Source organism: Phaethon aethereus (assembly GCF_964289735.1).
Source record: "Phaethon aethereus genome assembly, chromosome: 2".
Lineage (NCBI taxonomy): Eukaryota > Metazoa > Chordata > Aves > Phaethontiformes > Phaethontidae > Phaethon > Phaethon aethereus.
Genome location: NC_138582.1, coordinates 55,590,393 through 55,616,902, shown reverse-complemented (window position 1 = coordinate 55,616,902; position 26,510 = coordinate 55,590,393). Strand labels below are relative to the sequence as shown.

At 35.9% G+C, this 26,510-nt stretch overlaps 1 protein-coding gene across 2 annotated transcripts in view; it reads left to right on the top strand.

Moving 5' to 3' along the window:
• Window positions 1-24,992, top strand: part of LPIN2 (lipin 2) — a 28,999-nt gene extending 4,007 nt beyond the window's left edge. Inside the window, exons 2-19 of one of the 2 annotated variants that reach the window (XM_082014523.1) lie at window positions 909-1,004; window positions 3,823-4,121; window positions 8,182-8,289; window positions 11,863-11,986; window positions 12,633-12,954; window positions 13,195-13,294; window positions 14,434-14,621; window positions 15,822-15,915; window positions 16,294-16,363; window positions 16,469-16,558; window positions 17,309-17,391; window positions 18,540-18,684; window positions 19,465-19,613; window positions 20,092-20,178; window positions 21,890-22,042; window positions 23,046-23,160; window positions 23,858-23,961; window positions 24,260-24,992. In XM_082014523.1, the coding sequence (XP_081870649.1) occupies window positions 909-1,004; window positions 3,823-4,121; window positions 8,182-8,289; window positions 11,863-11,986; window positions 12,633-12,954; window positions 13,195-13,294; window positions 14,434-14,621; window positions 15,822-15,915; window positions 16,294-16,363; window positions 16,469-16,558; window positions 17,309-17,391; window positions 18,540-18,684; window positions 19,465-19,613; window positions 20,092-20,178; window positions 21,890-22,042; window positions 23,046-23,160; window positions 23,858-23,961; window positions 24,260-24,404 (2,472 nt within the window). In that variant the 3' untranslated portion in view covers window positions 24,405-24,992. The remainder of the gene's footprint in view (window positions 1-908; window positions 1,005-3,822; window positions 4,122-8,181; window positions 8,290-11,862; window positions 11,987-12,632; window positions 12,955-13,194; window positions 13,295-14,433; window positions 14,622-15,821; window positions 15,916-16,293; window positions 16,364-16,468; window positions 16,559-17,308; window positions 17,392-18,539; window positions 18,685-19,464; window positions 19,614-20,091; window positions 20,179-21,889; window positions 22,043-23,045; window positions 23,161-23,857; window positions 23,962-24,259) is intronic. The other variant, XM_082014524.1, reaches the window with a different exon arrangement.
• Window positions 24,993-26,510: the final 1,518 nt, after the last annotated feature.

Genomic DNA, 26,510 nt, shown 5'->3' with positions numbered 1-26,510 from the left:
GTATTAAATTATTTTTACTTAGCTAGGCTAAATGCAGATTTACAGATACCATTAGATAAGCAGATTTACTGAAAAATATGGTAATTTTAGCTGAGTATTGAACACATTTTCTCTGGAAAAAATTGTGATGGAACTTAACTGGATGCCCAAGATTTCACAAAGAGGAGGAAGTAAAATAGTTGTATCTTGGTTTTAGAAAGACATTTGTTTTTTTTCTTTTACTTCATACATGTAGTGAAGGGTAATCTCTCCGTCCTGTGCAATGTAATCTAAGTTAAAGTACCTTTTTATGAGAACAAAAACATTCTTCTTCTGACAAAAGCAGTATGGTTGCAGAAGGGTTTTGGTCCTATGTTATATCCCCATAACGTTGTTTCAGATTTTCCTGCTCATGAGTTTAACTGAATTGTAGAAATAATCATGGCAAATCTCTATCCCATTGAAAGAAAGCCTGCCTCCTGGAGGCTTCCAGTTTGTCATCTTGAACTTTTGGCATTCAGGACTCAGATTTGTACTAAGCCCCAATTCAGGTTGAGCTTTAAACATACAAGCATGAACAGTCTCAATCTTTCATCATTCTTCCAGCAAATAAAGAATAGTATTATCACATATTATTATTTATGCTTCTAGCTCTCCAAATTAGTTCAACAAGATTCAGTCTTGAGATCTTTTGGTTGTTTTTTTTTCCATTTTTTCTTGGTGTTAGGCTCTCTGCTAGGAGCATGATACATTTTGCAGGTTAACAAAAAAAAAGCAGTATTATAACAGACTTCCTTCAAAAAGCAGAGGGAGGAGACGGAGACATGATTATATGATGGAACAAAGATTACTCTCAGAGCAAAGTGGGCCTTGAGGTCAGTGCTATCCTCAATGATGAATTATTTACACTAAACTGTCTCTTTCCACAGATTGATATAGAAATTAATGGTGATGCTGTTGATCTTCATATGAAACTGGGTGACAATGGAGAAGCTTTCTTTGTACAAGAAACTGAGGAGGAAAATGTAAGAGCTTTGTGCTTCATGATGGCTACAATGCAGTATTAAGAGTAATGTGTTAAAAATGCTTAATGTAGTGTTGGCAATACTGTAACTTTCATGAAAGCTAGATTTTCTGTGACTGAATCTTAACACCACTTTCATATGCTGCCAAGATGCTTGGTGCTTTGCACAGTTCTGCTACTGGTGGTAACAAAGTAGCTATTTCTTTCTTTTTTTATTAGAGCATTATTTGAAAGATTGTTGAATTATTTTTTTATTTTATTTTAGTATTTTCATTCATGTTGACTGCAGCTGTACAGATTGCAGTGTCTTATAATTTTTGCCTTAAGGTCTTACAGCTTGCGTTACTGACCTCTATACTAATGAAGATTGTCTATTTTGCCATATTTTTAATTTGTCTTATAATTTTTAGCACAGTTTTTCACAATTTTATCTATGAAACTTTCACCAGTTAACAGTAAATTCAACTTGAAAATTTTTGCATTCTAATATGGTAATTAATTTGTCAAGAACCTATTGCAGCTGGAAGCGAATGAGTCTTTGAAAAACAGGAATAATGGTTCATTTTTAGTCTGATTTTCTAAGAATATGGGACCTATGTAATCACAATATTTGTCAGTCCTGAGCTTTGTTTTTGATCACTTCTGAATCTGTTGGCATTTTTCAGCAAGGCAGAAGGAAAGAAGTTTTAAATACAAAGTTCCAAAAGGTTTAATGAAAATAGTCAGTTAGAGGAGAGAGAAGAAAATTCTCAGTGAAGTAAAAGATGAAGTGTTACTTTCCTGCTGCTATTAGGAATCAGAGTCTTTCAAGGAAATGAGATTGATCTGCTTTTGTAGTTTAGGGCACTACTTGTTTACTGTGAGGGATCAAAGGAAGCTCTCATTTTGAAAGGACTTAAATATAATTTAAAGTAGAAGGTGAAAATAAGCATTAAGACTGAAGAAAATGATAACTTGAGGTAGGGATTCATAACACTTAAGAGAAAGGAAGGTTAGGTTCTGTTTTAGCATACACTGTGATTAAAATCAAAACTGAAAGCAGTTTTTTATAGATGTAGGCTGTGTCAGCCATTGACAGGAACTGATTAGTCTTAAGACTTTCAGAAAGCCAGGGTGATAACCACTACCTTTGTACTTTCCCCAGTACAATGTTTTAAAGAAGCTATTGCACTTGCTTAGTATATTTTAATCTATAACAAGTGTACTTTATCTGTGTATAATGTGTTCTGGAAAGCTGTCAAAACTATAGGTCAAGCTAGCTACAAATAAGAGGACTGAGTTGGTTTTAGTGCTTTTAGACATTTTTTTCTCTCAGTATATCTGCTGCTGATCAACCTGTCTTTCTGGTCACTTCCTGAAGCTATGCTTAAGTTATAAACGATAAAGCTCTCATCAAGTTCTTGGTGCATTCAGAAGGGTTCTTCTAAGTGTTCAGTCTTTGCTGTTTTCACATCAGTTGAAGGTAAAGGTTTTGCTTCATTTGAATTGTTCCTTCCAAGGGCAGTGAGTTGTAATTAACTGAGGGTTGTTTTGGTTGGTTTTAACCTGAGTAAATTATAGTTAAGTTTTTCTTTTTGAAAGATACTTTACATAAATAGTGTCTGACATGGATGACAAGACTGAATGCACCCTCACCAGTTTTGCAGATAACACTGAACTGGGAGTAAAGGTAGACAGGCCAGAAAAAAAGCTACCACATAGAGCCAACTTGTCAGGCTGGGAGACTGGACTAACAAGATTTGCACAAGATTTAACCAACATACATGTGACGTCCTGCATCTAGGTTGGAAGAATCCCACACAGCAGTACAGGCAGGGGTCTGACTGGATGAAATGCATCTCTGCTATAAAGGCTGGCAGCGTGCCCTGGCAGCAATGAAGGCAATTGTGTCCTAGGCTGCATCAACAGGAGTACAGTCAGCAGATGGGATGTGGGATTGTCCCCCTTAACTTAGTAATTGTTAGGCCAAACCTAGAACACAGTTATGGTCTCCCAAGTTCTGGTCTCCCCAGTTTGGGAGAGACATGGAAAATTGGAGGGAGTCCAGTAGAGAGCCAACAAGATGATCAGAGGTTCTGAGAAGTTGACATAGGAAAAAAGATTGCTGGAATTGGCTGTGTTCAGCCTAGAGAAGACTCGGGGATCTAACCACAGTCTTGCAATATCTAAAAGGTAGTTATAGGGCAGACAGAGGACGCTTTTCACAAGGATGCTTGGTGATAAAACAAGGGGCAAAGGGCACATGGGGGAAATTCCATCTGGATATAAGAAAAATCCTTCACTATGAGAACAGTATAACACTGGAATAGGTTGCCTAGAGAAGTGGTAGAATCTCTACGTTTGGCTTGACAGGGGCCTGGATAACCTAACCTAAGGGCCTACTTCCAACAGAAGATTGGACCAGATGATTTCCAGATGCCCCTTCCAACCTACACCTTCCTATGAACCTCTTTCAAAATAGACAGCAAGGGATTTAATTAGCCTATTTTTATTAACACATTTACTAAGCATGGATAGAAGTGGTGTGCTCAAGGGTGGATAATTTCAAAAACATTCCACTGACTGGGTATTTGTTTTGCTAGCAAAATAAGTCATACGTCTGAAACTGTAAGAATATTAATACTCATTTTTCTGAACTTTCTGTAATCCTTCTAGTGAACTTGGTTCCTTTATGGATATCAGCCTCATACCACTGGGCTATTGTATGGTTTAGTGTCTCAATATAGATGCAAGGATTAATCTGTGGCTGACGACTATCCTGTATGCACAAAACAAAATAAAAAAAAATCAGTCTGTTTTATTTTCTTTTTTTTTATTAGGAAAAAGTTCCTGCATATTTGGCAACATCTCCAATACCCACTGAAGACCAGTTTTTTAAAGACACTGACAATCATTTGAAATCAGGTGAAAATGAGAGGACATGTGCAAACTCAGAAATTCCACACTCTATGGAAACAGAGACTGTATTCACCCCAGGTTCAGTGAAAAAGAAAAAAAGAAGAAGAAAGAAATACAAACAAGATAGCAGGAAGGAAGATCAGATCTCTTCTACTGGGATGGAAGAGATTTTTGAAATGGAAATAAGCTCAGATGATGAAAAAACTGTTCAACCCCTAAGGTAAACTGTCAAATAGTTTGTGACTGCTTTCACTGTTATTACTGAACATTTAAAAGGTGATTTGTACCTTTTATCTCTGCAAGTAATGCATAAGATTCAATAGGCTATGGGTAGCCTTTTCCTCAAACAAACAAAACTCCAAACCATTATCTTCCACGTCTTTACTGAATCTTTTAAATTTGGCCATTTTGTTCTGAACGTGAAATCCAATTAAGCCCATTCTGGAGAATAAGAGTTGTCGTGATCTGTTGTGTCACCAAGAAAAATTTTCAGTGCAACTTCTCTGATGAGGCAGAGTGGTCTCTGGTGTGTTTGGTAACCTCTACATAAGCTGCAGTGCGGAATGCCTGTAGTACACCACATTGGAACTTGACTTCTCTGTAACTTGAAGTTTACTTTGGTAACTGAAAACTACATAAATGAATGTTCCTTCACATTAGTAAAGGGAATTCTTTACATGTGTATAGTCATAAAGGAGAGAAAAAAAAAATCAGTCCTGTATTTTGACATGGATAAACTATTAGTGAAGTGGAGCTTGTGGTAGCACATACTAATAACTGAAGAAGCATATATGAGTAATAGGAAAGATTCTAGTAACAGAAGAAAGCTATCAAGCATATAAATGCTTAAAATCCAGGAAAGGCCTGCTCATCAGTTTTCCGTGGAAATTTATTAGGCTCCTTAAAACTAAGTCCACTTCTTTTGTTTAGACAAAGCTAGCTGCATTACTGGACAGCATTACTGTTAAATGTAGTACTGTCTGAATAAATTCAAGATCTGGTCTGGGAATTGAAAGAATGTGTTGGTATAAGAGAGTAAAGTATAACTGAAAAAACTCCTTTAGCATGGGTCTTCAAGGGAGTCTCAAATTTAATAAGTACAACTCAAAAAGTTCAGTGCAACAGAAGAATATGAATCTAACTGTTATTGTACCTATGACCAATAAAACACAACAAACAAAATTTGGATTTTAAAGTGTTTTCTAGAATGTCTGTGGCTTCCTTAGTTCATTTGCTATGTTTTTTCACTGTCACTTTTATGTCAATGAATTGCCATTTGGATATTCACTGCTCTGTTTAAATCTGGGAATTGGCATTTTGTTTGGTTTGAGATTTTTCCTTTTTTTCCAGTTTAAGAAAAACAAGGTCTTTGTTCAGTCTTCAGTGTCAGAGTAGTAAGAGAACAATAACTTGTCATGGTGAAACCATCAAATACAGGAAGAAAGAAAATATAACCCATCTATTGGTTGTTCTTCAGTTAATAAATTATTACAAATGTATGAAGAATTTAGGAATGTCATGCTAATAATGGCTGTTTTCATCCAGTGTTTAGAATTAAAATTGCTATTCTAGCAATTATCGTAATTTGACTAGAGATGAATAAAAAATTGTAGGTTTGACTTGTGTCAAATGTTTAGTCATAGCTGAACAGACCATAGTGTTTCCATAAAGGTTACTCTGGCTTTATGTTTTTTAACTCTTTAGAATGAAAGATTGAAAAGGCTTTTTACTTGTAAACCACATTTTTTTAAAATATATATGTAAAAACAATCAGCAGTAGAAATGCATTCTCAGTCAGTGTTACGATGTAAAGGGAAGATTTTTTAAAAGAATGCTGTTTTCTTCTGAATATCAAGTAGAGGCAGGACTGAAAAAATACATTGTAGTATTCCCATTACACTGTATTTCAATGGAGGCCCAGAGACAGTAGGTTTGTGGCTATGTGTCTGTTAGTGGAGCTCATACACAGTTGTTCCAGTGGCCAACCAAGGCAGGAAACAAAATGCTTTGTGATAGTCATGCACTGTTTTCTTCCCAGCTAAAGATATGGTTGTGAAAAACTGTTCATAAGCTTTCTTTTCACATCCTGTGGGGATGTAAGGTGATAGCAGCAGGTTTGTTCGGGGGTTTTTGGGCTTTTTTTGGTTATAAATATATGGCTCTTGGAGAGGAAAAAAAAAAAGGGGGGGGAAAGAAAAAATAGAAACTTAACTAACTATTATTAGTTAGCTAATAGCATAGCTTCGGATTTCAAAGTGAAACTGGGAAAGGAGAAGGTCGTCTGATGTTCCAACAGGAAGGTCAAAAATTCAGCCACAGGTACCAGTATTTAATGTCTTATCTAGTTCTATTCTTATAAAGTAAAAAACAAGCTGTTTCCTGTTTCTTGGGAAAATCCATTTCCAAGTGTTCATGCAACTTCTAAAAAAATATGTCCTTTGTCTTTTCTGGCTATGATTTAGATATATTGGTAGTGCTTGACTTAGGTAAAATAATACAGGGAGGACTGAGATTTGTATACACTCAGAAATAGAGGACATTATTTCTCCAGTGTTAAGGGTGTGAAAGAGTTAAAGTAGTTATCTGTCTCTAAAATATTATATATTTATTTAGACCATGTATAAAGTGGATGAGGATGAGAAAAACTGTTAGCACTGTTTATAAATGTTGCAAAATAAATAGCTTAGAATTGGTAGTGCAACTTGAAGTTATAAGTTGCTGTATACTGATTTCCCGCCCCCCCCCCCCCTTATTTTCAATAATCTTTGACTGCATTTGGATTTTTAAACTTCAAATTTATCCACTTTTGGATGAAATTTAATTTTTGTGATGCTTCATATGAACTCATTTGGTTGCTAATTCCCAGTGAATAAAATCTGTTCAGTACTACCTGTGGATCATCTTGCCCCTCCCTGAAGTCATAATATTGAGGAACTCTCTGTAATAATTTTTATATGCGTTTGCTTAATTGTTCAATAATGCTTTTTTCCTCTTTTGGAGATATTTAGCACTGGATACAGACAAAGATGGTATGAAACACATTGCTATCACAGTTAGCTTGGTTTATGAATACAAAGGAAGTACAGTCTCTGTAGCTGTCATCTCAAGTCAAGCTGTCATCATCAAGTTTCATAATAATAATACTTCTGAATAAGAAGTGGAGCTATTAAGACGGTTTTTAGGGTTCAGTATTTAACATAGTCTAGACTGTCTTCCAAATGAAAGACTTGTGCAAATGAGGTAAATCACTGTAACTGCTTAGGGTCTGATGGGCTGTATTGAGTAAGCATGTAAATTCTAAATATTTATGTATTTTAAGAGATAATGTTAAAATCTTTTCTCCATTCATAAGAGAAATTAATGTTAGCATTCAAAAAGAAGTCCAGTGCAACTGTGCTGCTAATGGAAGAAAAATACTTTTTCTTTTTTTCTTTCATAATAATGGCTTAAAGTAATTTGTATTGCATTTCACACTCATTACACTTGTATTCTATCCACAGTGTAGCCATTATGCCCTTGATCTAACCTCAAAACAATTTAGTTGTATCCTGAGAATAGCTATTTATTCAATTAAATTCAGAAAGTTGTAAAAAGATAGGAAGTATTTATAATGGAAATATTTAAAAGGGACTTCTGTGTAAAGTACAATGCATGCCTGCTCAATGCATCTTACTATTGGGTCTGTTTTGGCGTTCGGGTTTTTTTTGGTTATATATGTTGAGTAGACTTCCCAGTGCAAAACAACTCCCATTGTTCAGAAAAGTACAGTACTTGTAGCTACTTTTTGTAGTTTATGTTAATTTGTAAATTGCTTGGGTAAATTGTGAGGCTAGTATCTACCCCTGTGTTTTTACTGGTTTTAATTTGTGACATGTGCAGTTGTAAAGAGCATTGTCAAAACCACCTTTTCTATTTAATTTTTTCAGTGTTTCTAAGGTTTACTAAGTAAACCTTACGTGTAAATCTCTATGTTCATCTTTGGGTTTTGATAATGCTAATTGGCTGTATAGAGTGGTATCATTTATGCTATTGTGATTTCTTCAATATTAACTTACTATGTGTCAAAAGTAGTAGATGTTAAAACTTGCAATATTTTCAAGTATTAATAATAGTTTTTATTTACATTTTAAGTTATATAAAGGTGTGTTGCAAACAATTCTTTAAGCTATACACTTCTTTCTTTTGATCTTGGATTTTTAATAACATATAAGTAACTTTTCTAACTGAATTAGAAATTCATATTTCTTCTATCTGACTTAATGTCCCATATATCTCCACAGAGGATCCTCAAATTCATCACCAAAGGGTGAAGAACAAAAAGAATCTTTGATTTATCACTCAAAGGACCATTACCCCTTATCTGATGGTGACTGGTCCCCTCTGGAGAAGTAAGTCACTTTTGTAATGTCACCGTATGTATAATGATGAATAATTATTTAAATATTAATATGCCTTTTTATCAATTTTTCCCCCTGACCTGTAAAACTATCAAACATGCCTAACTTGTGATATCAAATGCAGCATTACTTGGAACTTTGGGAACTTTTCTCTTTACTGTATGTATTAGACAAAAATTGTGTCTTTTTTCTTTTTTTTTTTTTCCCCTTCAAGTGAAAAAACCCCTTTCTTATTAAAATTCACTATTAAAGAAAGAAAATACAGTTAATAAGATTTCCTTAGGTTGGGAAAGGTATGGAAAAATGAGTACATAGCTGATGATTCACCCTAGCATAAGCAACACTTGATATGCCATAAAGCAGAAGTGTTGAGTATGTAAGTTAGAATTTGCCAGGTGAAATACTACAAATTACTTGAGGTAAAGCTAGGTCCTCAACTTGAATCATATTCTACTTCAGAACAGAGGATTTGCTCGTTACTGGATTACTAACCCAGAGGTACCAGAAACAGTATCAGTTGATTGTGGATGCCTACAAACAACAGAATATAGCTTGCCAGTCAGTTTTCAGTTACAGTGACTAGGGTGCTTCTGTTTATATATTCAAGCTCTTCAGTTTCTGATGTTCAGGCTATTATATTCGTCTTGCATTCAGTTTCTAGATTTTTCAAGGCTCGCCCTTTGGATTTAGTGAGGATTACTGGTCAGCCTTGTGTAATATCCATTGTTGCATGTTAGTTGCTGTATCAGTAGATGGTAGTGCAAAATAGAAGAGAGAGATTCAGAAAACACTTCTTGAAGTGCATATAATCTCTCTGCTTCGGGTGTTCTCAGGGCTGTGGCCTCAGTAGAATGAATATACCACACTGTGCTTGGTCCCTGCTAATTCTCCTAGTGCATAGCTTGTTAATGAACAGAAGCAGTTGGACAGGAAATCCCATTATCATTCCTTTTTATGTTTTGGGCTGACAACCACATCCTCAATTGTAGTTAATGAGATGTAGTCTTCAAATGTTCCCCAAAGGTTTGTGGTTTGTGACTGAAAAGCAGTCACAGTGTTTGACCCTGAGGATTGACACAGTGTTGTATGGATTATGTCACCTAGATAATTGTAGCATAGAGGCTGATACTCCCTTTTGGTTTATAAAACTCTCCTAACATAGAATAGCAGGCTATATCTGGGAGATATGTCATGCCTCTTTTCCTGTTTACATATTTAGGGGATAGTCTGCTCTAACAACTTGTTTGTGCATCATATGAGGTACCTAGGCTCTTTATTGTTTTGTTTTGTTTTTAACAAGAAGCTATCCAATACAGATTGCAGTGTAACAGAGAAATTGGCAATATTCCTTTCCATCTTTGAGTGAGGGAGTTGGGTGGGGGATTTTCTCTCACATGAGCCATCTAGGAGAAGAGAAATCTAGCACAAAATTATTTCTCCTAAGCCACCAAAGAAAGATTCTATAATGTAGCCAATGTACAATGAAGGAGAAATGGGAGGTTTTAATAACCTCCCGTTTGGGGACCTGGGAAAGCTAACTGTCTTTTTAGTTGAGGTTTGTTATCTTGCTCTTCAGAAACTTTGCAGGGAGCAGAGGAAAGATAATAGCCTAAGTCTTTTCAATGACAACACTTCTCTTTGTCCTACTAACTAGAATAAAACCAAAAAGCATAACCATTAACTATTTGATACTGGATACTATCAATCTTCTTCCTGTTTTAACAAGCAATGTTAGCATGGCTAGATCACTCTTACAAGCATAGGCCCTTTGACTAAAGACATGGAAAACATATACTTTGGGGGAAGCAGAACAGGCTTAGGTTTTCAAAGTCCCGATATATCCAGTCTTTTGCAAATACTGAAAATATTAACCTGTTTCTAAGCTAAATTCTTAATATGTCTGCATGGCTTCCAGGTAACTTGTGATATAGGTGGAACAAGTTATTTGGCACATAGTGAAAATGAGTTCATATTCCTCCTGAAAACAAATATGTACGTGTATTTTCATCAATGTATTACTTTAAATAAGCCCTTCTAACAGTATAGAAAATTTCTGTAGGAAATTGTTAAAGGAGAACTGAGCGGGGAAATCTCTAAATGGTTTCCTTTTTTGTATCCCTAGATGAAAGGACCTCAAAACATCATCTGGTCCAACATTTCATGGAAAAGGAAGACTAGATGAGATTAATCTAGCATGTGGTCCAGTCAAAAGTTGAAAACCTTTTGTGATGGGGACCAAGTCCCTGGGAAGGTTGTTCAGTGAATAATTATTCTTGCTGTAAAAAATTTCTGTCTTATATCAAGATGAAAACTCTCCCGATACAACAAGTACAAAGACAAGTACAAAGACAAGTGCAAAGTCCTGCATCTGGGATGACATAACCAAAGAGCCTAGCACAGGCTCAGATCTGTGTGTCTGGGGAGCAGCCTTGCTGAAAGGGACCTGGGGGTCCTGGTGGACAGCAAGCTGAACATGAGGCAGCAGTGTGCCACTGCAGCAATGAAGGCAAACTGGATCCTGGGCTGCATCTGCAGGGGCGTTACTAGCAGAGATAGAGGTGTAATCATCCCACTACTCAGCACTGGTCAGGCCAAACCTGCAGTGCTGTGTCCAGTCCTGGTCTCTGCAATTCAAATTCAAATATTGAGATTATATATATATATATGTATGTATGTATAAACAAACAAACAAAACAAACAAAAACCAAACCAAAATACTCTATGAATGTCAAAGTGTAAAAAAAAAAAAGCAGTATTTCTATAATATGCAATACAGTTGCCCAGTTCAAAAGAGAATAGACTTGGACCTGTCCCAACACTAAATGCTACTTCAGAACAACCTCTTGTGTTTCCTTTCCTCCCTAAGATCATAAGAGCAAAATTATTTTAAAATCACACCTTTCTAGTATTTTGTAGAGTGAGTTCTTCTGGCTTAAAAGTAAGTCTTGTCTAAAGTAAATTTGAGAGCTCTGTTTCTGATTTATGGATAATAACCGCTGTAGGAAAAATAGGATGGAACTTTAAAAGGTCATATAGTCCAAACACATCTGAAGGAAGTTTTCAAGTAATCTCCCTTCCCTCTGCTACAGTACCTTGTTAATGTTATTTTCCCCACATTGGGAATTGGTGGTGTTTTGTGAATTTGTGAGTTAGGTTTGCAGGGCTTTTATTACTCAAGTCTTGGCATAGCAAGCTTAAATGCTATATTTTTACAGCGAAAAGGAACTTAAAGGTAATTTCTCTCTTACTATTAGATAAACTTTTTTTGTTCTGTTTTGTTTGAAAAATGGAACATGGGCTGAGGGGAGAGTTATACCTATACTGCAGATATAGTGGAGCAATCTGTTTAGGGTGATCACTATGTAAGTCCTTTAATGTGATTTTGGTTTTAACCTAATTTCTCACTGTCTGAAAACCCTGCTGGGCTTCTTGCCATGTTCCTGAATAATTGAAGCTCTGTTAAGCTGTAGAAAACTCTACCAACAGTAGCTGCACAACAAATGCATTTTAAACACTGTAGCTTTCTTTTTTCTTTTTTTTTTTTTTTTGTTGTTGATTTGCTAGCCCTTTCTCTGAGCCAGTCTGTCCTAAGAGTGATTCAGAACTAGAAGTTAAACCTGCTGAGAGCTTGCTCAGATCTGAATCTCACATGGAATGGACATGGGGAGGATTCCCAGAATCAACCAAGGTAAATTTATTTATTGTCTCTAACTTTGTGAACTGAGTTTTGGCATATCTAAAATTGTGTCCTAAGAGAGGATTGGAAATCTGCTGCCGGTCTTCAGAATAATTCAGCTGACATAGGAAAGTAGCACCCCCTTGTGGCTGGCAGATAGTCGAATTTGTTGAGTTCAAAAGCTGGTCAGCAAAGTCATTCCAGAAAAAATAGCAGTAAAAATCTGAATTTTTTGAATTTTTAGTTAGAAACTGAAGAAAGCAATCTTAGAAGTTAGTTTTATTTTAGACTAAGTTCTAGTTCATTCCAGAGGAATTGTAGCCTTGATAGAGTAAATTTGGTATCTAACATGACAGCTGGTGGCAGAAGCCCTGGTACATGCACATTTATGCTTTTTTTTTCTTGCCATGGTTTGGTCAAGTCAGCACGTCCTCCATTCCAGTTTCTTTACTGAACTTGTAAATAAGCTAATATGAACCTTCTGTTGCAGGGAGCTTTGGTAATAAGGTGGGACATGTTTTATGTTGCTAAAATACATGTTTAAATTCTTACCTGGTTTACTTACATGGGACTTGTACCATGATTACAAGTTTAATATTTAGACCAGAACAGAACAAACCTGTGAAGTGAAAGAACTGACTGAGTCTTCTTTTTTCAGATAAGCAAGAAAGAGAAACTGGAACAGCCCAGGACAGCTACCATTACTCCATCAGAGAAGACTCATTTTAGGGTCATCCTCAGCTCTGATGAAGTTGAAGATGATGATGATGTGAAAGATTCTGTCTGTACAGTACTGAAACCTGAGCCAAGAACTCATCCTCTGCTTAAGCAGATGGATGTTAAAGATTCTCTTGCTTCTGCAATCATAGAACCGCAAGATCCATTGCCATTAGATGCTGATCATCATTCCAGACTGTTGGTGGACCCTTTACCAGAAACAAAGCCAATGGCAAAAATTGACTCTCCTTCAAAAAAGAAAGGTATATAACAAAGCTGTTGATTCTTTCCTTGAGTGTGATCTACCAAATTTAAGACCATAGTGGAGAAAGTATAACTGTGCCTTTTCAATTTTTGCTATTTAAAGTCTTATCTGACTAAAACTGTAATTAAACTCTGGTATTTATAAATGCTACAAGTAAGTCTGAATATTCCACAATTACGTTTCAATTACTAAGATGAAGCTATCCAGACACATTAATCTTAATTGTTAAAATTAACAGGGTTGCACAAGCGAAGTCATCATCAGGGGCCTGACGATATTTACTTGGAGGACCTAAAGGCTTTGGAACCTGAAGTTGCAGCACTCTATTTTCCCAAAAGGTAATTTTGAATTACGGTTCTGTGGATCTAGAGTAATACTGCAGTTGCACTATGTGAGTTATTACATGTGTCTTATAAGTTTATGTGCTAGTTCTGAGAAAAAGAATGGGACTTCAGGTTTCTAGGCTTTTGTAGAGTAATCAGTACTGATCTCATTGTGAAAATATGTTTCTGATTTGACAAGAAACACACTGAAAGATCATGTGGGAGGTCATTACTAAGAGTTTTCATCTTGTGTGTTTTGCAAATATAGAGGGGGGGTAAGTTTAAACTGCACATTCCTTTTGCACCAGTACTCTATTTTGCCATATTGCTAGCTCTAGATAAGCACACTTCAGTTGACTTTTTTACGTGCCCTGTACATCCCTTCCAACTTTTATTTTTTAATACCAAAAAAAGACAAAAAAAAATTCCACAAGATCTTCATGCAAGGCAACTTAGTCTCAAAACTCACTCTTGTTTGGTGGCTTTTTTTTTTAAATGAAAAAAAAGCATTTTGTACTCCTAAAATACTCTCCAAAAGAATAACTGTCTATGAAGGCCTTTGTAAAAAATACAGCTTAGTAAGGAAAAAGTGTCTATTGGCTTATGTTAAAACTAAAATTGTAAACTTTTCAGTATTTACTGATTACGTTACTTGGGAACAAACTAATAACTCTAACCTTACATGAAAATGTGATGCTTTTTATTTCTTCTCTATTGTACTTTTTCCAAACACAGTGTTCCAAAAACATCAAGCAATGTCCTTTTTCCTTTTATTCTTATTCTACAGCTTTCTGGTAAAGATTGAGGAGCATAGTGCTGTTTTGCAAAGAAAGAATATAGACGTTCTTTTCCTCATTTAAATCCAATTCTGTTGCAGGCAAGAGAAATGTAATTACTTCCCAATTTAGGTGAATGTTAGGAGAACTGGAAACTGTCAATGCCAGTATTACGAAGGGTTGGGGATGTGGTTTTGTGACTGTTTGTTCAGCTGGTTTTAAATTTATGTTGTAAAATTATGTAGTACTTAAAAGAAATGCAACAGCAAGATGACTTTTTTTGAGTAATCATATAGTGTGTTCTGTAACCTAAAATCTATAAGTTTGTTTTTTTTGCAAGTCAAATACTTATGGAAAATGTGGACTTCTTTTCTTTAGTGATTCTGATCCAGGCTTCAGGCAGTGGACGGAATCAGATACCCTTTCTGGTTCCCAGTCACCCCAGTCAGTAGGGAGTGCTGCTGCTGATAGTGGTACAGAGTGCATGTCTGATTCTGCTATGGACTTGCCTGATGTTACACTTTCACTTTGTGGAGGTCTCAATGAAAATGGAGAGATTTCTAAAGGTATGTGAAAGACTAAAACATAAACTAATAAAGCTCAGGCAGCTAAACAAATGAAGTGACTTGAATACTCTTGATTTCCACCTTGCAAAACTTTGGCTTATTATGCTCATGTTGAGAGAAGAGAATGGTTAATCTTTCATTTTCTAAAATTCTCAAGCACTTGCCAAGCAGAGATAGCAGAATTTAACCTCAGATAAATCAAGAGCACTTGCTGAGAAGCTTTCTGTCTCCTTTTTTTGCATTATGTATTGTGTATCCGATCAACCACTCATGTTTCTGGCTGCAATTACTTGCTTAGTTGTATATAAATCTTCACAATTCATGTTCTTTCCAATTGCCTTATTTTTCTTTTTTTTTGTGTGTGTTTTTCTAAAGCAATTAAAAAAAACTTTGGCTGTTGTGTAGGACTGTCTTTTCTCCTGCTCTACTTTTCCTATCCTAAATGTTTGTTAACCTTTAGATTTTTACAAGCTGATTCTTCTCTCTTAATGCTCTGGTTAATTTTAATATTGAAGTTGTATGCATTTTTGAGGGAGCTTCTAGGAGCACATAATCTTCATGAACATATACTACAACGTTTTTAGTATTACTTTTTAAATGGTCATCTTGTCTCTAATGCATCAAGTGAAATTTAAATGCTCATTAATAAAAGCTCAGAACTGCTCTTTTGGTAACATGGTAGTAATACTGGATTTGATTTGAAAAAACTATGTCTTCCTTGCAGGAGTCTTACACTAAATCACGAATTTCTGCAAACTCATAGTCACTAGTCATATAAATGCTATTAGCAGTCAGTGATTAAACAAACCTGAAAAGGTGACAACATCTTTCCACCTCCCCTTTTGGTGTAATATATAGACCCCTTACCTGCGATAGTAATTTTTAAAGAAAACTTGCTTAGACAAGCATGGCATTCTTTTTCCAGCCTGGAGACTGAATTAGTTCCTACCTCCGTATACTGCCTCTTCTAATTTCTTAATTCTCATTACGGTGACTGTTGAAGTGGTACGAGGCTTTCCCTGTTACGGAGGAGGTAGTCATAAGACTCTTGACAGGTAGGCCACATTAGCATACCTTGAGTGATACTGCAAGAGCAGCAAAGACCCTGAAACGACAGAAGGCATTTTCCTTGATACAAACTAATCAAACATCTTGGGATTTTATATTATTATTTTTAATTAAAACCTACTTCTGTTGCAGAAAAATTCATGGAACATATTATTACTTATCACGAATTTGCTGAAAACCCTGGACTCATAGACAATCCTAATTTGGTAATAAGGATTTATAACAGGTAAATTCTCTATATCATGTACTAGGTCATAGAAGATCTCATTTAAAATCTACCCTTTAAAGTGAGTGCATTTCTCTGTTTCCAGTGCAGTTTGTGGTTTTGGTGGATCTGTTTCTCAGTTCCAAAGAGAATGATTTTGAACTGAAGATTTGTATTAAATTTAGTGTTAACTGAAGTGAGATTTTTTCAGCAGTTACTGCTGATGTTGAATTGCATATATTCAAATATATTCTGCTTGCAGAAAACTTTAGTATTAATTGTTGGCAGCAAACATGTATTTTCAGCAACAAAAGGACAGTTTGCACAGTGATATTTATTGACCTCTAGTCAGGTTTTGTAATATCTTATCAATGTTATCAATAACATGTTTTAAAACAGGTATTATAATTGGGCGTTGGCTGCTCCAATGATTCTGAGTTTGCAGGTGTTTCAGAAGAGTTTGCCTAAGGTAAATAGATATGTGTATACTTTTTAAAGATTTTGTACGTAGTAACACATTATTGTCTTTTATTTTATTTTTCTATACAAAATTAAAACGTGCCTAACTTTTCAGGCTACTGTTGAGTCTTGGGTCAAAGAAAAAATGCCAAAGAAGTCTGGAAGGTGGTGGTTCTGGCGCAAGAGAGAAAGCATGACTAAACAGGTAACTGAGACCTATTTTGATCACCACCACCCACCCCTCCCCCCCACCCCCCCGGGTTAAAAGATGAACAAATTGTAATTTGTCAGAAGTGCCTCAGAATGCTGCTCATATAGCTCTCTGTCACCGATTGCCAGCTGAGTTACTCAGTGTTGCAGTACCTGTAGCTGCTTCTGTATATTTAATCTTAAATACCACATCTTTATTTTCTGTTACTAGTTGCTTCAACAAAATTTATTCCATTCAGCTGTTGCACAATATTCTTAAAATTCTTTCTTCTCAGCAGTTGTCAGAGCTACTCTTCAGTCACTGCAGGATGTTTTAGGAATGTATACACAAATAAATAAGTAGGTGTCGTGCTGCATAATAGATGTTATGCTGAGGCACACCATTTTAGACTAAATTAAGCTTTCTAAGCCTTTGAGTATGTGCCTCAAATTTACTCCTCTCCAAAAAAATGAATATTATAGGCTTAGAGGTTGACAGCTCCTTTACTGCTAAATTCATCATGTTAAACTAGCAGTTCACAACTTCTGGCAGGCAGGGTTTTGTTTCCTGAGATTATAAAAAGCTTTAATGCATCATTTCTACATAAGCATCCTGTTGTTAAATGATTTACAGAATGAGCAATTCTGAAACTTAATATAGTTTATGTGCTATATTGATGGCTATTTGCATAAGTGTGAACTGCGAATTCACTTGGTTTAAAATGCTTAAAATGTCAAAATGTTTTTTATTATCGTGTTGCTTTAGATACCAGAGGCAAAAGAGGGGAAAACTGAGACGCAAAGAGCAAACGAACTGCCAGCAACTATAAAAGAGCAAGTTAATAGTAGGTGTGTTCCTGTCTGAAGACTATTTTGTGGACTGAATAGTGTCTTTTTTCTTTTCTTTTTCTTTTTTTTCCTTTTCCTTTGTAATTTTTTTCCTAATGAAGAATTCAGTAGGAATGTACTGTGGGAAGAAACATTTTCCTCTAAGCTACTGAAGAGGAACCAGATGTGTTTAGCAAACAATTCAGCAAAACAATGTGGCAGCAAAAGATCTGTAGGAGCTACAAATACACTACAGTTATTTTCTAAATCCTTTTGTGTTTACTTCTTAAACCATAACAATACTGACAGAATGACAAAGACATATATGGTAACCTTTAGTAATGGGCCACTACTCTGTAAATATAGTGGCATTGTTTCTGACGTATTGTTTGTCTTTTTTTTTTAAAGCCTAATATTGTATGAATAATTTAAGCCATGTGCAATTTTTTGTAACATTAAATAATTGAAACAATAAAATAGTATTAATTACAGTGTGCAAGTTGCCCAAGATTGTGGTTGAAAACTAGCAGTATTTAGCACAAAACTGTCCCAGTCTAGGTAATTTATTATGCATATCCATATTCTCCCATGGTTTTACAAAGAAACTTGTAAATGTTGTTGGTGTTTTAAAGATTTAAAAACCTAAATATATTGTGTTTGAATACTTCAGAGAAATTAAATGCTGCTTTTAATCCTGAAATCTTTAATTAGCAGAAAAATAGGGCTGTGAGTAACCTTAAAAGGTGAGCTGCTCCACTAACCTATCACCCACAGTTTAAATTATGTAGTAACTACAGCAGCTTTTTAAAAAAACAAAACACTGTTACTCATTCAGTATCTCTTTTCATCTGCAGCTTCCCTAATTCATCAACACAGTATTAGTGAGTACTTGACCCTGTGTCTTTACTAAACCCATCATGTGTGGAGCCAGCTAGTAATAGTAATGTTTAGAGCTCCACCAATACTAGCATGCATTACAAGTCTTACTTGCTTATTGGCATATACTAGCTTTATCTGGGTGTTCACTAGACCATGGACTTTGTTAATCTGTGCTATCAGGCTAGTAGCAAATCCTCAACATAAGCAGAAATTACTTTTGCGTAAGAATCTTACACCATTAAAGAAGAATTTTCTGTAGTTTACATTTATTCTGGTTGATGTCATGTTAGACCTCCAGAAGATGATTCTTCTAGTGATGAAGCATCACAGGAGTTGAAGGAATCCCTGAAAATAGATTCGGCCCCAGGAGAGCATCCAAGCCATGGGAACATTACATCTTATAAGAAGTCACTTAGACTGTCTTCAGACCAAATAGTAAGTGGCATGCCTTTCATGTACGTAGGATGCTTCAGTACATTTCACAAAGCAAAAAATGATCTTCGGTTTACTCTTCTAGCAGTAGAAAAGAATAGGGAAATCTAAAATATAAAATTAAAAAAGACATTTATTTTCCTATAAATGTGCTAGCGTGGGCAGCTGCAGGGAATTTTTTTTTTTCCTGTTGTGTTTTTAAGAATCTGTGTTTGGATTAAAAAATAATGATTTCTTACAAAATTGTATAATGAAACTTCTATATTAAGATGTTGCGAAAAAAGTGACATTGTTGGCTTCTGCAATTTGGATATCCTGGGATCTGAACAGTTTAATAATGTACATTTCAACTGGTATGCAGTTTATTCATTGCAGTTTACCTTACATTTAGACAGTGGCATAACTAACTTGTATGATCTTCATCAGGGAAGAATTTTGAGGAAAACATTCACTAAGTAGAAAATAGTATTGCTTACTATAGCAAGCTGGGAGTTCCATTTGATAGTACTGTAAATCTACTGTAATAGCAAGAATTAAAGTAGCCAAGAGTCAAATATCTGTGCTCTAGGCAGATATAGGAGCTATGGACAAATATATATACCCAAGACTACAAAACAGATTTTGCCAGTAAAACTGTGCCAGTATTGAACCATGGTTCACTTTTTGATGAGTTAAAATAGATGAGGAAGAGTATATGAGCCATTTTCTGTAGCTCATTTATGATTTAAAAAATTTTATAGTGAGGAAAACTTATCTTTTCAATTATTTTGATTTATTCTAAAGGCAAAGTTGAAGCTCAGAGATGGCCCTAATGATGTTGTATTTAGTATTACAACCCAGTACCAAGGGACTTGCCGTTGTGCAGGAACAATATATCTCTGGAACTGGAATGATAAAATCATCATATCAGACATTGATGGAACAATAACCAAGTAAGTTTGTTTTCTTTTCTTTGATTTTTTTTTTTTTTTTAAATCTTGCTTTATGGAGCCTACCTTGCTTTTCAAAAGAAGATAAAGAAACAGGATTTACGAAGACTTAAAGAATGATCATTAACAGTCATGAAAAAATCCTGTTGCTTTGATTTTAATTTGTAGTCACATTTACAGAAAACTAGAAAAATGTCTTTTCAAAGAGTAATGCAAAGGAGACAGCGTTTACCATGTGACTGTTGCCCTTTCAGTTAGAATTCTCCAGGTTTAGCAGCCATAGGTTAACTTGAAAACTGACTTGTGCTGTCTGGACCTGCTAATTGCACTGTCTGGAGTAGTTACTAATTCTCTTTTGAAATGCTTAGGATCTTCTGCAGAGCTATTTCTGTAACTACTCATTACAATTCTGTATTCATTAATGCTTGTCTTTAACAAAACTCATATACTTAGTATCAGCTATCTCTGCTTTTGCTTTTAGGTCTGATGCTTTGGGACAGATCCTCCCTCAGCTTGGCAAGGACTGGACTCATCAGGGTATTGCAAAACTCTATCATTCCATAAATGAGTGAGTATGTAATCTACAAAGCAGTTAGGGTTTTCTGGAATTTGGGAATTAATGGGCAGGTAATCAGATTGTTGTTAATAATTATGCAATTTATTATAATTTGTTGGTCTAAATGTTGGAAAGTGAGTTACTTCTGTCATTCACAAATAAAACAAAGTTCGTTCCCCAGATGTATGCTTTTACAGGAATGGAAGCCACCACTTTTACTACTTCCCTTACCAAATGTTTGATTCTGCATTTTAGTTTTTAAAAACCATGTAATATTGTTGTGACTACAGAAGAGAACCATAACTAATAATTTCTCAAATAGTCATGAATATGTCTGTTTTCACCAACTCAGGGTGATCACAAAGTCTCTTACAAATGTGGTACAGTGTAAATTCAAACCTAAATTGTGTTCCTCCAATGCATAAATATTTTGTGTTTTAAAGTGTTTGCTGCCGAACTCAAGTGAATGCTCCTTAGGATAGATTTCAAGTTCCGAAACAAGCCTAATTTGCCACTGCCACAAAAGGAAGGTTGGTGGTCTGGCTCAACTTTTCTGTCACTTTAATGTGCTTCTGATGTAAGCCAATGCAGTTCAATCAAACAGTAGAAAAGTAATTCAGCAAAACGGCAATTTCCCCTTCCCCTCTCTGTGTTAGACAACTGAATGTGCTCCCCTTGTGATCTGCGAGAAACTGAAGAGGTACTGCATGTGGTGAGATGTTTGTTTAGTTCAAAAGTGTTGTGAACTGCACCCTTATAAATGTACTGTTCATCTAAGAGGTATATATCCTTATAATATTTACGTCCAGTAACTTAGGGCAGTTAAGTAGGTTAATTCCTACATATTTCCTCCCCTTTCAGATTTGGTCCTTTGTTTAGCAAACTTCTTCAAAAATATAGTGATGCCAGAAATATTACTTGCTACTGAGGAGGATCACAGGATGATCAACTGTTAAACAGTTCATGATCCATGTAAAATAATCAACTTTTAATCTTTGTTTTTAAGTTTAATAGTCTTTCATTCCCAAAAACAATTGGGGTCTTAGAATCTATTGTTGACCTTCATTCTGTGGCTAAATTTCATCTCTGGCCCCTTGCAGTCCATGGGATATAACCTGAACTTTTTTTTTATTCAGTGCATAATAGAAGTGTAGTCTTGGAATTATTTGCCATGTTGAATCAAGTCTTTGAAAATGCACATAAACACTCAAGCCTTTTGTGCATGCAGTAACTGTGTACAAAACTGTATAACAGATGAACCTACAAAGTCTTGTAGGAAGAATTTAAGAGCTTGATGAATGCTTCTTGTTATCTGTCCTTCACTCTGCACTGTGAATTTTGCCAACAACCAAGACATCCAATATTATGTGATGCAGATAGTTTAAAAATTGCTATCATCCTACAGCTGGGCTGGAAGAAGGTGGACAAAACCAACGTGGCACTTATTTGCACAATCTAGTCCATCTACTTGTGTCATCTTAGTATTACCATCCTTGTTCTTTTTGCACTTTCTGTTTCTCAGTTTTGATTGAGTCATGTGTTTAAGCTATTATATACCTTGCAGATTTTTTTTTTTTACCAGTGGAACAATGTCAAGTGTGCAGTGCACTGCAATGAGTCAGTACCTAAACTGGTGCCTCTGGACATTGCTATAACTGTATACTTATGTTGGCAAAGAAAGCCTTCAGCAGGAATAGGAACTAAGATGATAATTCTTTTCTAGAAATGGCTACAAGTTTCTGTACTGTTCTGCCCGTGCCATTGGGATGGCGGATATGACCAGAGGATACCTACACTGGGTGAATGACAAAGGAACAATTCTCCCCAGGGGCCCCCTCATGTTGTCCCCCAGCAGTTTGTTTTCTGCCTTTCATAGGTAAGCATGTGGGATTTCATACATCCATTCTCTCTCCATCTCAGAGAAAGAAGCAGATTAAAAAGATTTGGCATGCTAACCATTATACCTGTAAAGAAACATTCCACTGTGCTAGATTTGCTACCGAGACTTGATGTCCCTCTAGTGATCGCTCATGAGCTATTTGTTTTGTCTGAATTTCACTTGCAGTATACTTCTGTTTCTGTGAGCATGTTAGAAGTGGCTACAAAACAAAATATCAGTCACAGAGCAGCTCATTTTCCCTTCATTCCACTACTGTCAGGCTCTGTTTATATCAGTATAATTTTGTCTTTTTAATTATAGCTGCAAGGACTGTAGTGCAGTGCTACTATGCAAGATAGAGGGAGAAGAAAGAAAAGCTGGGGAATATAGACTACCATACTAAATGATCTTGTGCTATTGGGAGTGCTCCATACATGACTACTTCAAAAGCATTATGGAGTTTAGCCATGGTTCACTCAACTGATCTTTTCAACCAGCTGTAATCTGCCTGTTCTTGATGGGAACAGCTAATAATGGAAAAGTCTTTTTTGGTTTTGCTTGTTTTTTGGTAAAAACAACTGATTCATGGCTAGCAATGACAGCAAGTTCCATTAAGGTCACTAATAGGCCTGCTGTAGTCTTCTGTCAGAGGCAGGAGTTGTAACAAGCTTATGTGTACTTGATTTGATATTATGACTCAGATGTCATCTACAATAAAAGCAGTTCACAATCTATTCTCAACTGGGAATTTCATCCTATTTACTTAGCCTAGGCACAGGTTATTCACCTATTTTTTTACTATGGATGTTGGAAAACAGAGAATGTTTTACTGTTTTATTGTGTCTTGTATCATTCTTGGAAAATGACTGACCTAAGTCTGTATAACTACCAATACTAGCAACAGGAAGCAATGAGAATATAAATATCAGATAAATGGGGGAAGGAAGACACCCTCTATCAAATCATGATTTAGAATTTGACTGTTGAAATTTTATTTTAGGGAAGTAATAGAAAAGAAGCCTGAAAAGTTCAAAATCGAATGTTTGAATGATATCAAGAATTTGTTTGCTCCCAGTAAACAGCCTTTCTATGCTGCTTTTGGAAACAGGCCCAATGTAAGTCTGTCCCTTTCTAATTGAAGGGTTAAAATGCATGAAATACTTGGGAAGCAAAGGAAATAGGCTTTTCTTTTTGTGTCTGTCTGAATTTGAATGAGGAAATGGGACACTGGTTCTTTTATGGGTTTGGTCAGGAAAACCGACATGCAGATACCTTAAATGAAAGCTACTTGAACTGCTTATACAAGAAAGGTTACAAAGATGCGTTAGTATTCTCAGGATTTTATTAATATGTTCCACCTTTGCATATTGTTTTTCAGCCTTTTTGACAGCTTTAAAACCTAAAGGTGTTAATTCAGCGCTCCTCAGTCTTGAATCCTTTTTTCTATTGTACAGTTCCTGTATTTTCTTTGCAGATCAATGCTATCATAATTGAGCTAGAGAGAGAGAGGGTATTCTGAGAGGAATATTGTCACAAGGAATGGTATTGTGTGGTATAGGTTTTGTGTGTGTGTGGTCCCAGGCTTGGGAATGGGAATTAAGGGATGGGGGAATGCTTTGTTATGGTGTGTGTATGTTTTTTGGGGGGTTCTTTTGGTTTTTTGGCTGTTTTTTAGGGGGCTTTTTCTTAAGGGGCAGTTTTACTGTACCCTTTTTGGATCAGCTTTTCTCATTCCTTCAAGAAATGGTTTGTTATATCATATTCAATAAGGAAATGTTGAGGCACATGCTTTTTTGTTCATGCTTTTTGCAGGATGTATATGCCTACATGCAAGTGGGAGTTCCAGACTGCAGAATATTTACTGTGAATCCAAAGGGTGAACTAATCCAAGAACGGACTAAGGGAAACAAATCTTCGTAAGATCATTTTTGTTATTGCAGCTAACGAAAGTACTTAGGAATAAGATTACAAAATAATTGCAGTTGTGACCATGATTTGATCTCCTATTACATACAACGTGAAAATCTTATTTGCTACTGAAACTTTTCAAAAAGAAAAGTAAACTGGCAAAATAAAATTGAAAATTACTTCTGCAGTAGTGATGCCTTTATTTGACTATAGCTTTCTGGCTCTAGACTTCTAAAGCCCCTTTCTGGCTACAATTGAACAGTGACTAGACTGTAAATAATGGTCTTTCTTCTTTTTTTACTATAGGTATTACAGACTAAGTGAGCTCGTGGAACATGTGTTCCCATTGCTTAATAAAGAACAGAGTTCTGCATTTCCATGCCCAGAATTCAGCTCCTTTTGCTATTGGAGAGAGCCTCTTCCTGACCTTAACATGGATGACCTGGCCTGAAAAATACTTCTCACCTAGAGATGGAATTTCATATTCAGCTACTCACCTGCAGTTTAAATGTGAAGAACTTTCTTAACGAAGATGGTAACTTATGTACTGGTACCATAAGTCTTACTAAAGAAATCACTTAACTCCATTCGTTTAAAACAAAGAAAATGCAAAGCTACTGTCTATTTTTTTTCTGTGTGTGATTTGTTTTTTTGTTTGTTTGTTTCTTTATTGGTTGTCTTTGTATACCTGTTCTAAGGCACTTGAGATTGGCCTGTCATTGATTGTCATGGTACCCAAGTGCTTCAGGGCAACTAAATGCTGAGGTAAACTATGACTTTGCATTTTCATCAATACAGACCTTACTGTAAACATAGATTTTTTTCGTATTAGTCTTAACAGTATATTTTCTAAAATGAAGCCAAAAAGTGTATGGAAACTGCCAAATAGAATGTCAGACCTATTAATAAGAAACATGGTCTAACGTTCAGATAGGCAATTAGGCCATTTTTGAAAGGAACCAGAACCTAAGACCAGTGTGCTTTTTCTCAGCTAAAATACAGAAAATGTGTACTAGCCTGACAGACTCTGAAAACATAAAATTCCTCTTTAAATGTAAATATGCCTTTTGTCACGTGTACAAGACTGTGCTTGTACAATTCACGCTCAAACTAACTCTGCTTAATACTTTTTTTACATGCAATGCTTAAACTATTTCATGAGCTTGTTTAAAATGAAGGTTGTCTTCAGCTACTTGTATGGCTTTTGTTGTTCTCAGGCTGCACTACGTCATGTTAAATTTCCATCAAGAAAAATCTTGAACATTTCTGTAAGAGTTGGGGAGCTGGCATTTTCATTTCCTTTTTCAACAGAGAGATGATGCATAGGTGTGTGTTTATGTTGTGTAGGCCAGTAAAATGTATGTACAGATTATATTCAGGGAATTGTAATACTAAAAAAGTTATGTATTTAATTTTTTAATTAATTGTCTGCTGTAGGTCTTTCCAGAATTCTATATTGCAGGTTTTCGGTAGCTGGAAGGAAATGCAGCTCAATAGTGAGATGCCAGGTATGAGAATGGTTAAATGCTGCAGAGCAGAATAAAACCTTTGGGTTTTTTTCGCCCCTCCTTTTTTTTTTTTAAGTTTTGGGTTATTCATAAACATCATGCTGGTCATTCCTCAGGTTCAGATCAGAGCCTGTGAAGAAATTGCATTCCAAGTCTACTGTTTATCAGCTGTAAAAGCAGCTACTATTTCTCTCTCCAAAAATACTTGAAGGCAAAGGTAGTTCTGCTTTTTCAGTTGAATTAGTGCATTTAACCTCCTTGGGACAGGAGATCTATGGTGAGAATGTATCATTCCACCATCCCAGAGGGCTTAAGGACTACAGTCATTTAAAAATCATTTAAATATCAGTCATCTAAACATCAATCTCGGGCTTTCTGGGCATACAGTCTTTTCTGTCACTCCTTAAGCAAGTTCCTGGGGCTGTGCATTAAAGGGGCAACACCCAGAATTTCCACCAGCTCCAGGGCGAGCTCTCCCCAGTACACAGCTCCCCGTGGGGGCAGGGAAGAGTGCAGGGAAGTGTGAGTGATCTTTAGAAGGCCTTTTCTGGCTACCTGCTGCAATGCCTGCACCCGGGCTGCTCTTCTCAGGGACAGCTTGGGCAGGCCCTTCTGCTTCAGCTTGCTTGGGCTGAATGTAGGAAAGGAGCGCTCTTTGTTTCACTACCTGCAAGAGAGTAGATTTAGAGGGTTTTGCTCCCACCCCAGAATATTTTCTTTCCTTTATCAAGCTGAGTATTCTTAACCCACAGTTCTGATGTAACAGCAGCTAATGCTAGACAACTGGTGAACTGTTTGAGGAGATGATTTTTAGATCACTATAGAAATGAATATTTTTTTTTTTCCTCCCTCATAAAACTCTTCCTGTGTTGATAAGACATTAAATAAAGAGTGGGGGCAAGCGAAACCAACATGGAACCTCTCTTTCAAAGCAGTAGTATGAGAGTGGGAAAGAAAACATACCTATCTGTCATGGTGTGCCATACATGTAAGTGAATTGAAAAGCATCCTTGTTCTTGGACAGTGATAACAATACTTTTTGTGACTGT